The sequence below is a fragment of the Crocuta crocuta genome, unplaced genomic scaffold (genome assembly GCF_008692635.1).
Source record: "Crocuta crocuta isolate KB4526 unplaced genomic scaffold, BGI_CrCroc_1.0 scaffold89, whole genome shotgun sequence".
Classification (NCBI taxonomy): Eukaryota; Metazoa; Chordata; class Mammalia; order Carnivora; family Hyaenidae; genus Crocuta; species Crocuta crocuta.
In genome coordinates this window covers 236,617-254,324 of record NW_027551559.1, presented here as the reverse complement: position 1 = coordinate 254,324, position 17,708 = coordinate 236,617, and the positions used below count along the sequence as shown (strand labels likewise).

Below are 17,708 nucleotides of genomic sequence, written 5' to 3'. Positions count from 1 at the left end.
GCAGATTCATCATAGTTCATTTTTATCACGCCACTCACTCACTGATTACTAATCAGGCCCTTGATTTGCGCCGGAACTACTCTGGGTGCTGGGCTCATGGACTGCACTTTCTAGTTAGGATATTTGAGGGAGAGGCTTGGCCACATGTCTTCGTGAAGCTTTGGCTGTCTGATTGGCCCCTTTTGTCTAAATGAAGTTTGTAAGCCACCAGCCTTGGTCTCCAGGCCGTCTCCCTGCCGCACCTAGAGTCCTAATCAGCCTCAGCCTGTTGGTGTTACGTGCAGGCAACTGATCTGTTTTGTGATGTGTGTTATGCAGACATCTTCCTATAGTTTCTCAGTGCTTTTGTTTTCTCTTTGAATGTAGGCAAGCTGCGTTTTGGTTTGTTTGTTTGTTTGTTTGTTTTATCTTCACTTCTGTGACCCCCATTGCATAAAACATGAAATGGCTTTCTTGACTCCCTTGAAGAGACACTGCACGTAACTTGCAGAACCCTTCACCAGTGGCGCTTGGACAGTGGAAGAGAAGAAATACTTTCGTGGTTGCCCAGTGCAGCTTCTCTGCCCTTTTCAGCACATTGGTGTCTTCGCAACCAGCAGTGTAACCTTATCCAGGCAGCCCAATTGTTCTGTTTTAAGCTTATTTATTTATTTTGAGAGAGATTAAGAGAGCCAGGGAGAGGCAAAGAGAGAATCCTGAGACCCAGAGTCGCTTAACCAACTGAGGCACCCAGGTACCTCTAGGCAACCCAGTTTTTAAAACAGTCTTGCCTTGCTCATATCATAGTATCTTTGATACTAAAATACAGTAATCATTCTAAGTTAAGTCCTCCTAGGGATTTATGGTTCCAGTTGTGAAACTTTGACTTCTTATGTCTTTGGTTTATAATTAGTCTTGTCTTAGCATATCCAGAAAGGTGTCGTGTTGACAGGTCATAAGGTTTGGTCAATTAGCTCACTCTACTTGAGTTCATTTCCACAGCAGATGAAAGCCCTAAGAAGTTCAGGGACCTTTTCCGATAAACAGCTTTTATAGAATTTTGCAGTAACGATTTTTGTTTTCACAGAGAGATTATTATATCTGAGTTCTGTTTTCATTTTTTTAAAGTATTAATGCCTGTTAAGAATAACTACCATACCCATCAAAGGTGCAGGCATATACTTATTTTCCTGTGAACCTAATGTCAATTTATTTTCTCAATAAATATTTGGTGAATGTCCACTGTGTGCCAGGCACACGGAAGGTGAATGAGATATTAGTAAGCAAACCCCCCCCCCAATATCCAGGCCTGTGGTGGCCACATTCTAACAGGAGAGTGGTAGTAACTCAACTACGTCCTTGTGGAGGCTATGGGAGGAAGTAGAGCAGAGTGAGGATAGTTGGGGCAGGAAGGTGACTTACACTTATAAGGAGTCAGGGAGGGGCTGTTGGGAAGGTGGCCTTTGGTTGAGCAAAGACATGAGGGAGCGGTACAGACATCGAGGGGAGCAGCATTCCAGGCAGGAGGGGCCCTGGTGCAAGGAAGTGAGCCTGGAGCACGCGGGCCACATGCGGGTACCTGGGCCCAGCGGTCAGGTTGTCCGGCGTGGGCGTGGGCTTGGGCGTGCAGAGCCTGAGGAGTTGTCCAGCTGCCTTCGCAGGTCGCCAGATGCATGCTGCCTCAGACTTCCTGTGCAGACTAAGATAACTTATGCAGGTTTTGAGCCCTGACCTTCATCCTTTGGGGGATCTCTGCTTTGAGGCCCCTGCTCTTGGGCGCACCTTCGAGGGATCTTTATAAGTCACCTTCCTAAGTGTTGGTTGCTAGGGTTTCTAGATGAAGGTTAGTAGAGGAAGTTGGGTTCCATTCCAGAAGAGGAGCAGCGCTCATCCGAAATGCCAGCGAGGCTGTGGGCGGACACCTTGCTGTAGTAACTGGGGGATGTGACAAAAGATGTGTTGAACACTCAGAATTGTCAGGGACATTACTGCCATAGATATTAAACCAGTGTCTTGTGGGCTCCAGAACTGCGTGAAAAGTAAGGTGATCACGTTTACCTTAACTGAAATGTCTTTTCTAAGTAAATGTACAAATGAAATAATTTTTTTGAGAGGGAGTTCTGAAACAGGGACGAACATTTGATGTACTTCTCTAAAGATAATTCCCTGGCTAGAGAGTTTTCTTCCGTTTCCACCGAGAACTGAAAAATGAATGCGTGACGCAGAGTCACTTCGAGGATTTTGGTGGGGGGGATCCTTTGCCGCGAACGCTTCCAGAAAGCTAGATCTCAGGCGGTGGCTGCCCTGGGAGGGCCCAGCGGGCCACGGGATGGGTGGGTGGGGAGTGGCGGGGGCGGGGCGGGGGCGGGGGGNATCGCAGGGCAGGGGGGCAGCACACACGTTCCTTCCGTTCCTTCCACAGGTCCTCCCCGGCATCTGTCTGCCGATGCGGACGCTGCTGAGAGAAAGGCTCAATTTGTGTTTGTTTTTGAGGTCATAAACATGCCACTCTTTGTGGGAAAGCGGCTAGGATGGGATCAGGGACCTGAATTGGTGGACTTGGAGCTTCAGGGGACATTTCTCTGACCAGCAGTTTTTCCCTGTTGGGAGCTCAGAGTTATAGGCAAGTTGCCACTGTGTCTCGGGTTCCTGGCAGTGGAGTTCATTTGCCTCACAATACTTTCCTGTTGTTTTTTTCCACAGCAAACCAAAGAGAGAGTGAAGCTATTGATACAGCTGGCTGATGGCTTTTGTGAAAAAGGGCATGCCCATGCAGCAGAGATAAAAAAATGTGTCACCGCAGTGGATAAGAGGTACAGGGACTTCTCTCTGCGGATGGAGAAGTACAGGACCTCTTTGGAGAAGGCCCTGGGGATTTCTTCAGATTCCAACAAATCGGTAAATTGCTTTGCGCGAACGGAATAAGCCGTGGTATTCTTCCTCACGGCCTCCCCAGATCTAATTAACTGAGGTTCATCGGCTCTCTTCCTCCACAGAGTAAGAGTCTTCAACTGGACATAATCCCCGCCAGCGTCCCTGGGTCAGAGGTGAAGCTTCGCGATGCTGCCCATGAGCTTAACGAAGAAAAACGGAAGTCAGCCCGCAGGAAAGAGTAAGCCCATCTTTCAGAGCCTGCTGGGATTCGTTGGAAAAGTGAAGGAAATGTCACGTGGACAAACACGCTTCTGTGTGTGCTTTGAAACCAGATGGCAGTGACACTGTGTGATGCTCTGACTCCGCACGGCCCGCTGTCCCCTTCTCCCTTGCTTCAGAAGCCATGTCTTGTTTTTGTCCCTGTGCCTGCATTTCGTAAGGAGTTGACACATTGTGTTAGTGTCATTTGTCATCAGTAGGTTGTCACTAGTAGTACCAAGGAGAAAAATACCACGTGGAGGTGTTTCAAAATTGCCAGTTAGCAAACCATACTAGCTTTTCCTGAAGACAAGATTGTCCTGAACTGGTGGTTCTCAGCTGGGGGCAGTCATGACCCCCAGGGGACGCTGGGCCACGTGTGGAGACATTTCTGGTTGCCACACAGTGGGAGAGGGCAGTGCTACTGGCATCTCTTGGGTGCAGACCGGGGATCCCACTGACGTCCTACAGTTCACAGGACCACCCCCCAGCAAAGCGTCACCTGCCCCCCAGCGTCAGTGGCTGGTTGAGAAAACACTACCTGCTGGTATACCTCAACAGAATGTTTTTTCCCTTTGAATCGGTGGCTGTACACAATTATTGTTCTGTGTGTTCTTGGTTTAATTCCCCCAAACACATTACTGACAAATGCTTTTAAAAGTCTTATTATTTCATAAACCGTAAAAGTACATAGTTCAGATCAGCATGTGTCCTGACTGTGAGCTAAGCTCTTCACTGTCTTCCTCTGTTCAAGGTTCATAATGGCTGAGCTCATTCAGACGGAAAAGGCTTACGTGAGGGATCTCCGGGAGTGTATGGATGTAAGTAAGTTTTCTTGCTTGTTTATGTAGATCCAGTCTAAGCGCACAGTGTTAGCCCTGCCGGTTGGTAATTCTTAAAATAATCACCCCTGTTGCTGTCGTTGTTCTCGAGACTTTCAGTGTGCTTAAGCAGCCGGCTCTTGTTCCACCCTTCCGTGAGCTTCCAGGGCCCTGTTTTGCTCGTCACAGAGATGATACAGCACTAATCCTGTCATTCCGCTCATCACATGACGGCCTGGCTGCCGTCCTCTTTGTGCAGAATTTTACAGCAGCTTCAGAGAAATGTGCCTGCTAATTATGATTGGCAGCCGATACTCAGTAGTTTAAGGAATAGTTGTACCTCAGAGAGTAGGGAGGTTAGCTCCCAAATTGACTCCCGGAATAGAAAGCCTCAAGCTGGAGCTTGAGGAACTACTCTGAAGGGCTCACAGCAACTGCGGGGCTTTTTTGGAAAACAGTTTTTCATGCTTTGGGAAGGGTTCCGTCCTTCAGGTTGATTTCCGGTGATTTGTGAGCTCTGGGTACGTTTTCTAGAGGCAGGAACAGCGGTTTCTTGGATGTGTGCTCTCAGTTTTTGTGTAATCCCTTTCCTTCCCTCCCGGCCAGACGTACCTGTGGGAGATGACCAGCGGGGTGGAGGAGATCCCGGCCGGCATCGTGAACAGAGAGCTCGTCATCTTCGGGAACATGCAGGAAATCTATGAGTTTCATAATAAGTGAGTAGCTTTATCTTTGGGGAGCTGGTTATTCTTGAAATCTAGATACAGTGCTGAAGTTTCCTAATAAGACATGAATGCTTCCAACTGAATGAAGTATCCATTTCAGTGATTTCATTGAAATTTGAACGAAGACTATCAGGCCCTCTTCAAAAAGACCGAAATTGTCAAGACTGTTGTCATAGAGATTCAACTTTATGCTTAGCTGCTATAGAAGTAAGATTAGGAAACCTGTTTTTGGAGGAACCCTCATTTCTTGTAAGCTGTGTCATCAGTTACTTAGGCCCAAAAGAAAGAATTCTGCGTGGCCTCTGGCCAATCCTTGGTCTTTCCGAACAAGAGGGGAGAAGGCTTCAAGGACAGAACAGATGTGTAGTCTGATCAAACTAAAATGCACTGTCCATTGGCCACTGGAGACACATGGTTTTATTTTTAAGGTTTTGGGGGTTTTTTTGTTTTTGTTTTTAAGAAACCACGCTCCTTTTGATAGAGTCTGCGTAGCCCACCAGCCTGTGGGAAGATACTGCTGGAGCCAGAAGGTCTTCCTCACTCTTCTGCCCCCACCCCAGCCAAACACACTAAAATCTAAATGGGTTCTTCTGACCGAGTGTTCATGACATCCCTAAATTATATCCTCAGCCACCGAACGTAGCACTTGCCCGAAAGTAAAGCTGCGAGGTTAAAATTTGTATTAGAAAGTGTTTAAAAGCTAAACTGTTTAGCTCTTTGAAAGTCACAGTAACTTAGTCTAGGTAAGAGCTTAGTCTAGTTAAGAACTCTAGTTAAGAGTTGTTCAGTCCTCAAAATCTATATGGGCACAGATGTTTCACTGTACTTGATTCAAGTGACATGCTTGGCCTGATTTCTGGCGTGCGTATCTCACTACTAAATGTTTTAAGACACCCTAATAACACGGTACCATTTTTACTCTCTGCAGCATATTCCTGAAAGAGCTGGAAAAATATGAGCAGTTGCCAGAGGATGTGGGACACTGCTTTGTTACTTGGGTAAGGAAGTGTCAGCTACTTGTGTTCATGGTTGTTTGGTGGCTCTGCAGGAAGTTAGAAAGGAATGTGGTCCATTTCTTTTACGTCACCATCTTCTACGGTGTCTGCTTACAGAGAAAAGGACTTTGCCTCTAAGACTTTTGTTCTCCAACTAGTTATTAATGGGGACTGAGCTTTTTATTGGTAGTAGTGGCGGTTTGAAATGGAACATGTAGTGTGCCAGCCCTGCGCGTGGCCCTGGGGATGCACAGATAAACGCACACGCCCAGCCGTGTCTGCAGGGCTGGCTTGGCGAGGTGGGAGGGGGCGTGTTGTTCATTCGGGAGGACAGTCACCTGGAGGTAGTCCCCTGCCATCTACACATGGTGCCCGGGTTTGCACTGGCATCTGGGACGGAGAGGGTGTGCTCAGCCCTGACTCACTGGGCCAGGGGGAGCTTGTAGAGGTGTGTAGCAGCGATAGGAGGTGTTTCTCACTTTAACAGCTCTCCACATGAAGTAGGGCTTCTTCTGTCTGGAGCTTAAATTTCCTTTATCCCCACAGCTGCTTTTCTGCATAACAGTTGATCATATTTTGAGGTACTGCCATTTGAGAGAGAGATTCTAATTTGTTGTTGTTGTTGTTTACAGGCAGACAAGTTTCAGATGTATGTTACATACTGCAAAAATAAGCCTGATTCTACTCAGCTGATACTCGAGCATGCAGGGTCCTACTTTGATGTAAGTAATAGATTCCTGTGGAAGCTGTGAAACCTTCTAAGTTGTATTTGGTGCACATAAAATCCAGCATCACTCCTAACTTTCACCTATTTGATGGGACAGTATTTTCAGTTTTAGCTGTCATGTTTATGGTGGGATATTTGTATATATTCTTCTGTTTCTAAAAAATCCTTCTAAGATTTTAGCATGTACATGTGTATATGACATTCCTTAATATTTATAGTAATTTTAGATGTAATATCATATACAGAAGATATAAACTTTTAAGCTTCTTTTCTTTATGAAACAAAAATAGTCTTTGAATCCTTTCTAGTCACTTATTTTTCTCAATAAAGTTGTTACACATGGTACTGTACCTAGGATGATTGGGAGGCTCATTGATTATATTCTCATTGTTGTAAGTGTCTATGGAGGTCCTCTTTTCTGGAAAGATTTTAGGAGGGTATTTAGTATGAAAGAGGATAGAGCCTTATGGATATAATTTACGGAATGCTTTTTGGCTCTCCAGAATGTAGTCAGACGTGTGCCAAATACATCTTGATTAAAAGATGGAGGGCTTTTCGATGTCACGTGTAATTTGGTGTACAAGCCTGTGAGAATATTAGACATGTTTCCGTCTTTACACTCATGCCTTGCCATGTGTGATACTCTGCCCCTCTCTGGAAGTCAGGAAATGAGAATAAGTTTTAGCTTCTGTCTTTGAGGTGAAGCCGTGTAGATGGCCCTGTTTTGGTTGTCATTCTCCTGACCAGCAATTCTACATCACTGCCTTTGTAAATATAAAGTCAGCTCCCAGCCCAGTGCTGCCCCCTCTTCCTTTTTTTTTTCCTCAGTATTTCACACGACCCTGGGTCTTTGCCATTAGATGAAACTCAACACCATGGCTGTATGCAGAGTTAGAATTATTTAAGGCCTAAGCACTGAGAGCATGTGGCACATTTAATCAAATCAAATGACTTTGCAATCAAAGCCATTAAAAAAAAATACCTTTGCCCTTAAAACATCTTTAAGGATAAAGGAAATTATGCTTGCCTGATTTGGGGATTTCACAAATTACATGCCTTCAGTATTCATTGTAGGGCATGATTGCACATCTTTCTGGGGCTCATTTAACTCAATGTGCCTGGTCATAGGTGCTTAGCACGCAGTGGTGGATAACCCAACGTGCCCACTGTCCCAGCAAGGATGTTATTGCATGTGAACAACTTCATTACAAAGGCAAAGTAGAAATTATGGTGTTAGATATGCCATTGACAGTGAGCTAGGTCCTTCCTTTTACTCCCTGTTGTTTGTCCCCCCACGATTCAGAGAAAATGTTAGAAGCGCAGAGGTTTGTGTTAAACCCTTAACAGCCTTTTAGAAAAAGGAAGCCTTATTGTTTTAGCAGGATGAAACCTTTTGGAAGAATATTCTGATCATGTAGCCATTTCTGTCTTTTTCTTTCTTTTTTTTTTAATCTCTCTTTTTTTAATCATGATAAGTGTACTCTTTAATTCCCATCCCCCGCCTCTCCCATCCCCCACACCTCTCTATTCTGGTAACCATCATTTGTTCTCTGTAGTTAAGAGTCTGTTTCTTGGTTTCTCTCTCTCTCTTTCCTTTGTTCATTGTTTTGTTTCTCAAATTCTGCATATGAGTGAAAATCATATATTTTACTTTTTCTGACTTATTTCACTTAGCAGCACACCCTCAAGCTCCATCCATGTTTTTGCAGATGACAAGATTTCGTTCTTTTTTATGGCTGAGCAATATTCGTGTGTGTGCGTATGTGTGTGTGAGAGAGAGGAACCTCCATACTGCTTTCCGCAGTGACTCTGCTAGTTTGCATTCCCATCAGCAGTATAGGAGAGTTCCCTTTTCTCCACATCCTCTCCAACACCTGTTGCTTCTTGTATTTTTGATTTTAGCCATTCCAACAAGTGTGAGGTCATAACTCATGGTTTTGATTTGCATTTCCCTGATGAAGAGAGATGCTGAACATCTTTTTGAGTGTCTGTTGGCCATCTGTATGTCTTCTTTGTAATATTTATTCATATCTTCTGCCCATTTTTTAATTGATTTATTTGGTTTTGGGGTGTTGAATTATATCAGTCTTTTATATATTTTGCACGTTAACCCTTTATTAGATATGTCATTTGTAAGTATTTTCTCCCATTAAGAAGGTTGCCTTTTACTTTTATTGGTTGTTTCCTTCACTGGACAGAAGCTTTTTATTTTGATGAAATCCCAATAGTTTATTTTTGCTTTTATTTCCCTTGTCTCAGGAGACATATCTAGAAAGAAGTTGCTATATCCGATGTCAGAATTGACTGCTTGTGCTCTCTTCTGGTATTTTTATGGTTTCAGGTCTCACATTTAGTCCTTTCATCCATTTTGAATTTATTTTTGTGTATGGTATTAGAAAGTGGTCCGATTTCATTCTTTTGCATGTTACTGTCCAGTTTTCCCAGCACCATTTGTTGAAGAGACTATCTTTTACCCATTGGGTATTCATTCTTCTCTTGTCATTTTGTAATAGTATAATCCTATGATAAAGTATTAAGGATGTCAACAGAAATAGTGAGGTTTGTGTTCAGAAATATCAGAGGTACATTTCTGAATGTTATTAAAACAAGGTACTAAAAAGACATTATAGTATCTCTCAGATGTTAGGTCTGCATGAAATGGGGTACTGCTCAGTTGTATAAAAGGATAAATTCTTGGTACATAAATAGCATAGATTAATCTCCACAACACAGGCTGAGAGAAGCTAGATATGAAGGAGTATATTCTGTATTGTTTTCTTTTGTATGAAATTCTAGAATATGCAGAACTAATCTGGTGATAGAAATCAGAATAAGGGTTGCCTCTTGGTGGTGGTGAGATTGCGGGTGGGGAATCTGTTAGAAAGAGGTATAAAGACTTTCCGTGATGTTGGAAATGTTCTGTACCTTGGTTTGGGAATTGGTTGCAAGTGTGTTGACATTTGTCAGAACTCAGTGACCTGTGCTTGAGATCTATGCGTTATAGTCTATGTGAAAAATCTTTTAGATGTGAAATTATGAATATATCATAATCATTAAATCATAAATTGCACATTTTTGAATAATTCCAAATTGAAGAGAAAGTTTTAAGCTGCATTTGTGATCTGGAAGGCAGAGGAAGATTGCTAAGTTCTGGACCAGCGTGGTGCGTGAGGGACAAATAATTTGGTGGCTGTCCTGCAGCCGGCACTCGACAGATGGTGAGCCACGGGAATCATGGCATGACACACAGGTCCCCACAAGCTGAACTGAGATGACAGACAGACTGAGGATACAAGGACTGGTGGTGTTTGAATCTCAGTTGAAGTAGAACATGAGGAAATAACATGTTTTGGTTTTTTTGAAAATTTTCTGAGAAGAGTGTGAAGAGCCAGAAGATAATGCAAGTGCAGCTGATTGATGTGGAAAGTCTGGGATTAGAAGGTAGTCGAATTGTGAGAGCGAAAGTGTGTGGAGAAATTCCTCCATGGTGTGTGAACGCGGTGGTGAGGGGGAGTGAGAGTCAGGCCGGGAGGAGGGACGTGTTCTTGGCCAGGGGGCCGCCGAGGCTGAAGCTCTAGGAGCTGTGGTGGGAGAGGGCGCACCCTGTCCCGGTCCCTGTCCCCAGCTCCCGTCTGGGCTGAGTTTCCCAGGGCCGGCCCTGGGGGAGTTGGAGGCCAGAGCACGGGGTTGTTGGCTTGGCCTGTTGGAGGGTCTGCACGGGAGAGTCAAGAATCTGGACTGAACGCTGCCTCCTACTGGTTCAAAGTGATCGCCTGTTCTCATGTTCAGCATATGAAAAGAATAGTGATTTCTATGTTTTTTATAGAAGCATAGTGATATGTGTATATTCATTTTGGAGATAAAAAGTGCATTTTTAGTTCATGCTAATTATAATGCTATAATTAACATTATAGTAATGTTCATCTCTCTATTTTCTTAACTCAGGAAATACAACAGCGGCATGGATTAGCCAATTCCATCTCTTCTTACCTTATTAAGCCGGTTCAACGAATAACAAAGTATCAACTGCTTTTAAAAGTATGTATGAAGCATTTTTTGCCTGTAAAATTTTGTGAATTGCCATTACTATTTTGACATTTTTCTGTTTATGTAAAATACCCTGAATTTTTAAAGTAACACCAAGCCAGTTTTTTTTTTTTTAATNGCTCTGAGCTGGCTGTCAGCACAGAGCCCGACGCGGGGCTCGAACCCACGAACCGTGAGATCATGACCTGAGCCGAAGTCGGACGCTTAACCAACTGAGCCACCCAGGTGCCCCCCAAGCCAGTTTTTTTAATTCATTGCTATTTATTACCCTGATCAGTTTCTCAGTGCGGCAGGTAAATGAGAGAATATTCCTTGATTATGCACCTGAGCTTTGCTGACTGAGTCTGGTCTGTAACATAAACTGAGGAAGGAAAGCAAGATTGTCACACCTGGGTGATACGGCGTCTGTGTCCCGGTGCAGCTTGCTGGCTGCGGGCCAGGCGCTCTGTCGTGTACTTTGCAGACATGCGGTTTACCTTGTAATAGTGCTGGTCTGCAGGTGCGGAAACGAGCCTGTGAGGTGAGGGCTGTGCCCAGAGTCATTGCTGGATCACTGTTGTCTGGGCCCAGCTCTAAGCCCTTGGGCAACTTTGTCCCTATTACGTCTAGTTACATGGCACACACGTGTTTCTAGAACATGTTGTTCACACAGACCCTAAAGTATTTCAGTCAAACCGACCTCTCCTTTTTCCTGATTACAAATAATGATAGTTAAAGTCCCCCTGTGACTGTGTGTGGTGACAGATGTTAACTAGACTTCTTGTGATCATCAAGTAGCACATACAAACATCAGGTTTTTACGTTGTGTTCTGGAGATTAACATATAATGGTGCATGTCAGTTATACCTCAAAAAAAAGCCACATTTGTAGTAGAGGAAACTTAGAATTTCTGTTGGATGTCACAGATGCATTATGTAAAAATCAGTGCATGTTTTCTTGACTCTTAGAATAATAATTTACAACCCCTACCTGATGACGTGTACCCTGCCGTTTCCTTGGCCGGCGAATGGTACGAGGCTCAGAACGTACCGACTGTGCACTCCTCTTGCTCACGGTATTTCATGCGTCTGTGTCCCGGCGCTGCCTGGCACAGCAGTAGGGACATGATACGTAGCTCTCCCGGATCTAAATGAAGTTCAGAGATGGGGTTACGAGATCCTGAAACTGTAGACACAAACGGCTGTCTTCTTCTGTGAAAGTGGCATCATCTGGGACGTGTCTGCTAGGAAAGCGCACCTACACTTCCGTATCTAAGTCCTGTCACGTGCCTTCATGGCCCTCAGCTGAAGCAGGAGGTTGCCACCAACGTGAACTAGAAGTCAGGAGGTTAAGGTGTTCATATTCAGCATGGGCCCACTGCTTTGTATTTCTGCAGAAGCAGTTTCCCTGTTGGTGTCCTCGGGATTTAAGAATCTTGTTTTTAGCATGTGGTTCCACTAAAGATTGCTTCCTCAGTGACCTCACATCTAGTTAATCACTATCTAAGGAGGGCTTTCATGCATAAGCCCCACGGTATTCTACATTATTCTGCCCAGGGGGGTTTCAGGAGAATAGTAATTAGCTATGTTGAGGCCCCCAACGAACGTTCTCTGCCGGTGAAGTTAATTTCTGTATATGGCATTTTTAAGCACTTTTTTTTTGGCCAATCTGCTTAGAATAATAGATAAAAACCACCAAGTCATGAGTAAATGTGCTTCTCCAGTGCAAGTTGCTCTAAAACTGTCCACTGTGGGACGAAAGCTGAGTGCAGTGTCCTGTCCCTCTTGTCGGCCACCAGGAAACAGAAAGCTGTGGTTACTATTACTGACTGATTATAACCATTCATACTCTGGTAAGAAAAAGTCTTGGACTCTGCCAGAATGTGGATTTATTGTCCTTGTTTGCATTCGTTTGACAGCAGATGTTCCTCTAAATAGATCTGAAACGTAATGACACTCAGGGAGGTGTGATTAGATCATTCACGCCTTTCTAAATGTCCTGCGCGCAGAGGGCCAGCACGTAACGCAGACGCGGCTGCTGCTCGTGCCCACCCTCTCGGCCTGGGAGTTCCGGGTAGATGGGGTGTGGCAATAACGGTGCCAAGGAGTTCAGGATCACTCTGGGCTGCTGTGGGAGGCGTAGCAGTCCTGGCTGGACTCAGCCATGACCTTCAGATAAAACCAGTAGCTGATTATGCTTTGCTGTACCAATTAAGTGTCTTTTTGTCATTTTTGAGGCTTGGTAGTTGATGTGTAAATTGATTTCCTCTTAGATGTTGACTGCAGGTTTACTGTGGTCTGAAGACGCATCCTGATCTGAGCAGGACAGACCCTTCCATTCTTTGGATAAAGAGGCAGTAGTTCATTTTCTATGTGAATATGTGCCAAGTTGACCACATTCCGCTGTGGTCTTGAAAATCATGGATTTTCATCCCCTTTTCTGCAAAGATCTTGTTGGCAGAGATGTCGGCGTTTGGCTAGTTGACGGTATTGGTCTTTTACAGGAGCTGCTCACTTGCTGTGAGGAAGGAAAGGGGGAGATAAAAGACGGCCTCGAGGTGATGCTTAGTGTGCCCAAACGGGCCAACGACGCCATGCACCTCAGCATGCTGGAAGGTAACGGACTCTGTGTGTCCCCACTGCGTGTCCCTGCACTCCTGACGCTCGGTGTGAGCGCGTTTCCCATGCCCTGGACAGCTTGGCTTTGTGCCTCTGTGTTTGGGTAGGAGTTAAGAGTTTAGATGTGAGTACCTTCTTCTTTGGAAGAACTGGTTTCACTGCTTCCCTTAAGGGTCATAGAAAGTGCTTCGACCTTGTTAAAAGCATGTCCTTGACCATTAACTAGAGAACAGCCTGTCCACACTGGGAACCCCTGTAGCACCTTGCGTTACTTGCCGTAGGCCCTCTGCGTGGATGGATGGATAGAAGGGAGGCAAGAGCAGTCCCCCGTGATGATAAAAATCCTTTAAAAAGCTTGTTGTTTCCCCATATCTGTATCCATTGTATCACTGCGAGAGCTTTGAACATGGTGGCGTGAAACACGGCAGTGTACAATGTGGAAAAGAGTTAGATGAATAAAATTAATTATTGCTGCAGGTGAAATTGCCATGGACGCTTGTGTTTAAAAAGGCTCTTTCTGGGTTACAGAGCTCCTCTCTTACTATCAGCTACACAGAATTACTTACAGGAAGTAATCCTGCCCCAAGTGCTTTCTTGTTACTTGTCTCCGTCATCAGTAGCATCGGGCAGGGGAACTAGTTGGGGCAAAGGTGCAGCTGTTTGCAGCAGAGCCCCAAAAATCAGAGGCTGGGGGTTTTCTTTCTCTGACGTGAACCCGAGCTGGTGTGGCAGCCCTTCACGGCGTCACCAAGGACTAGGGCTCCGTCTCTCCCCTGCTTAAATGCTGTTCCGTCGACTCAGTTCAGAATGTGTCAAGACCACATTACCATCGTGCCCACCTGAGATGGCCACGGAGGGGGCTTCTGTGTGTAGAGAAGGGAGGCCGGTAGTTGAACAGCCTCTGCCCTGGGTATCAAACCACTTTGCGAAGCCCTGGGAGTTCAAAGTCCACACAGCGGGCCCCTTCCATGAAGAGAGGAGCAGGGGAAAGCCGCCCCTGTGGTCAGACTGTGACACAACATGGAGAATTCTGCACCTGAGGAGGGGGAGAGGAAGGCCAGACCAGAGCCCTGCCCTGGGGAAAGGCTCGGCCTTTTGGAAGCAGAACGTCCAGGAAGGGTGTTCTAGGCTGAGGCAGCAGAGCGTCAGGACGCAGGCTGGGGGAGGGTGACGGCCTGGGGAACGGCCATGGACCGTTCTGGACGAGGGAGGAGGTTTGTAGGGTGGAGTGCTGTGAGTAAAGGCCGAAGAAAAGTGGGGGTTCAACCAACTCTCAGATGGTGTGAAGGCCACTCTGAGGAAATCGACTATATAGAATAAAGCCATGAGGAATAACTGCCTTTTGTTTGTTTGTTTGAACAAGAGAAAATATATGCAAAGTCATGTTTTAGGAAGAATTCTCCTTTGTCAGACTCTGTCAGATGGGGTGAGTGCTGGGAAACCGGAGTCAGTGGCCCAAATGGGAAACTGCAATCTGAGATTTAATTGACAGGCACCGAACAAATGTTTAAATGGTCACATTGCTGTCTTGTGCGTCCTTTCTCGTTTTCTTACAAACCGAGTATGCCCCCTTTTCTTTTATGTTGTAGGGTTTGACGAAAACATTGACTCTCAGGGAGAACTCATCCTGCAGGAATCCTTCCAAGTGTGGGACCCAAAAACCTTAATTCGGAAAGGGCGAGAGCGGCATCTCTTCCTTTTTGAAATGTCCTTAGTATTTAGTAAAGAAGTGAAAGATTCCAGTGGGAGAAGCAAGTACCTTTATAAAAGCAAATTGTTTGTAAGTATGGACGTTCAGAATTGTAAATTTTAAGAGAACACACTCGTGACCTTTTTGCAGCTAGAAAAGAAAATTTTGCTCATTGCTTTCAGTTTACCCTCCCAAACTCGGCTCCGACCTGGACTCTGAAGCTGGGAGGTTCTCATCCTCCGGCACCCTCGAGTCCACTAGGGGGAGCTCACGGGTTTTAGCTTCTCTGGACTTGGAAACCTGCTTTTCCTAAATGCCGCAGACTCTAACATAGGCAGGGAAAAACACTTTTTAAGTGAATTTAAATTTATCTCTTGTGTGCCCTAACTAGCTTTATAAATAAATTGATCACATGAGACTTTAAGTTCTCCTATCATTCTAATATTTTCATTCACCAACATTGGAATATATCATTCTAATTTTTTCATTCATCAACATTGGAATATACTTAAGCAACCTTCCTGGTGGGCTCGCTGTGGGCTTTTCATGATGAGGTGGGATTCACCCCCCCCCGTAAAGATAAGTGTGTGAAAAGCAAATTTGTCGTTCTTTGCAATAGCAAAATACGGTTATTAAAGAAAATACATACAAGCAAAAATAGCTTTAAACATCCACGATCCCGTCTGTAGGGAGACAGCCACCCCGGCATGCTGGGTAGGTTCTGTGTTACATGTGAATTCTTTTTTAACTTGGGCGTGGGCTTTCTGGCAAAAGAACACACCTGATGCCTCTTTTCTACAAGAAGCAAAGCCCAGCGGGTGTCTCTGTAAACCACACGTGCCTCTGAGGAGAGCCTCAGGCAGGTATCACCCTCAGGGTCTGCTGTTATTTCCATGTTCCCTCAGTGGGACAATCGCAGAGGCTGTCGACACAGCACTGCAGGCCAGGGCCAGGCCGGGGGCGGATGCGGCAGAGGATGGGCCAAAACTAACCAAAAATCACCATCAGTGAAAGAAGAGAAAATGCAATCGAATTGAGTTTCTTCTTTACGCAAGATAATGGTGGATCACTTACAAATATTGGTAGATATTTGGAACTTGAACAACACCTACATTATACATTTTTATGGCATCCATAGATTAATCAAGTTCCCAGAGTAATGAAATACTATCAGTGCAGAAATCATCTTAATCATAATCTGGAATTTGCAAGTTCAAACTAATGATTTTCATACCATTTTCCTTGGCTTATATCCTGTTTGAGATTGTCTTCTGGCTCACAGCCCACCTTACATCATTTTAGATCATATTCTGAATGGAAAGAAGAAATGCAGCATTGCTGGCTAGTAATTTCACTCGGCTGACTTTAATCTGTCCTCAGAGACCAAGCTAGTCTGTTTTAGAAGCTGATACATCTTCATTTAATTTATCTTTTAAAAGTTAAGGTTCCCTCCGAGGCCACAATTATGAATCACTTCCTTTGCTGGAGGGAGGAGAATGCACCAGGGGTGACCTTGCTTGTGGGGGAGGGACGGACAATGCTGACCTTCACCTAGGCTCTCGCGTGTGCTCACAGCACAACTGCGTGTGTCACAGAGACACATTTCGTGTCCTGGCCCTTAAACTTGGTGCAACACTAAAGGTTCATGCTTTTGATAAACAAATTGGGACACAGCTGTGAAGACAGCATCTGCGTTCTGTGAAACCACTTCATTCACGCTGAAAACGCATAGCGGCGGCTCCTTTGCGCTACGGCAGATGCGTTTTGTTGTCTACAGGTTGAAAATAGTCAACTGCTGATTTTCCAGATAACATGATCTTTAGATATTTTGGTTTCCTTCCTCTGTATTTGCTAGTTGACCTGCACCAGGGTCTCCAGTAGAAGAGCCCGGAGCAAGTGAAAGGGATGCGACCAATCTTGTGGCCTAGGAACAACATTTCCTTGTTTTAACTAAAATAAGGTCTGAGGATTACCTGTCAGTGGAAACGGACTGTGTTGTTATAACCTCGCGTGGCCAACAGTTGACAAAAGCCGTCTTCTCAGTCTTTGTTCTGTGTCCTGCTGGAATTGTTTCTGTCCTCTAACTTTTTAATTACCTTTGTTTGTATCCAGACCTCAGAGCTGGGTGTCACAGAGCACGTGGAAGGAGACCCTTGCAAGTTTGCGCTGTGGGTGGGGAGGACGCCCGCCTCAGACAATAAAATCGTCCTGAAGGTACGTTCTGTGAGGCTGGGGAGCTGGGCTGTGTGACAGGTTTATTGAGGCCGTGTGTGCTTTTTCTTCCTCTTGCAACATTGGTTTCCATATCATCTTATTCGTTCTTTTTGTGTTCTGTTGGGATTGGTGATCACCACAAAAAGAATAGTAGAATAAATTCAGTTTGGTGTCCTGGGGGCAAAATGCCTCGAGCTGAACTGTTGCTTGCCTCCCAGGGGTCAAATGGAGAAAGCTGTGTTTAAGCTTCTCCCATTCACGCAGTCTGCAGGAGTTAGTGCGTTCCGCAAGCGACGCAGGACGTCGAGATGCAGGAGGAAGGAGATGTGGGTCAGCAGCTCCCACTGTACACTTCACTTACTTCCCAAAGGGAAATAGGCACCTGATGAACTTGTGAAGGGCTTGGGCAGTTTCAAGGCTGACCTTGCCAAGTCTTCATGGGATCCCAGGCTCTTTGCTTTCTAATTAGGGGGAAGAGAAAAAGGGGGATAGTGATAGGTTACAGGGGTTGATAATGTTAGGATTTAAAGCGTTCACAAACTTTAAGGGTGCTTTTGGGGTATGTATATATATATGTATAGTGGAGGGGGGGAGGAAAATATGTTTGAATATTTTATTTGAACTCTGCTTCAATTACACCAGCTGCTCCTAGGAAAGGCACAGGGCTCTAAGGGTATCTTGTGTACTTCCCTCCTTATGTGTTTGAGAAAATACAGATGGAACTGTCTTCTTTAGCTATCTGGAAAAGCCATAGGTGATTTTGGAATGTTTTGTGAAAGAT

At 45.0% G+C, this 17,708-nt stretch overlaps 1 protein-coding gene across 1 annotated transcript in view; it reads left to right on the top strand.

Annotated features, from left to right (window-relative positions):
• The window catches only part of TRIO (trio Rho guanine nucleotide exchange factor), a 229,487-nt gene that overhangs the window by 120,045 nt on the left and 91,734 nt on the right, over positions 1-17,708 (top strand). Inside the window, exons 21-30 of the mRNA XM_077749451.1 lie at positions 2,683-2,877; positions 2,976-3,091; positions 3,866-3,932; positions 4,539-4,648; positions 5,586-5,655; positions 6,285-6,374; positions 10,325-10,417; positions 12,909-13,020; positions 14,613-14,803; positions 16,826-16,927. Of these exons, the coding sequence (XP_077605577.1) occupies positions 2,683-2,877; positions 2,976-3,091; positions 3,866-3,932; positions 4,539-4,648; positions 5,586-5,655; positions 6,285-6,374; positions 10,325-10,417; positions 12,909-13,020; positions 14,613-14,803; positions 16,826-16,927 (1,146 nt within the window). The remainder of the gene's footprint in view (positions 1-2,682; positions 2,878-2,975; positions 3,092-3,865; positions 3,933-4,538; positions 4,649-5,585; positions 5,656-6,284; positions 6,375-10,324; positions 10,418-12,908; positions 13,021-14,612; positions 14,804-16,825; positions 16,928-17,708) is intronic.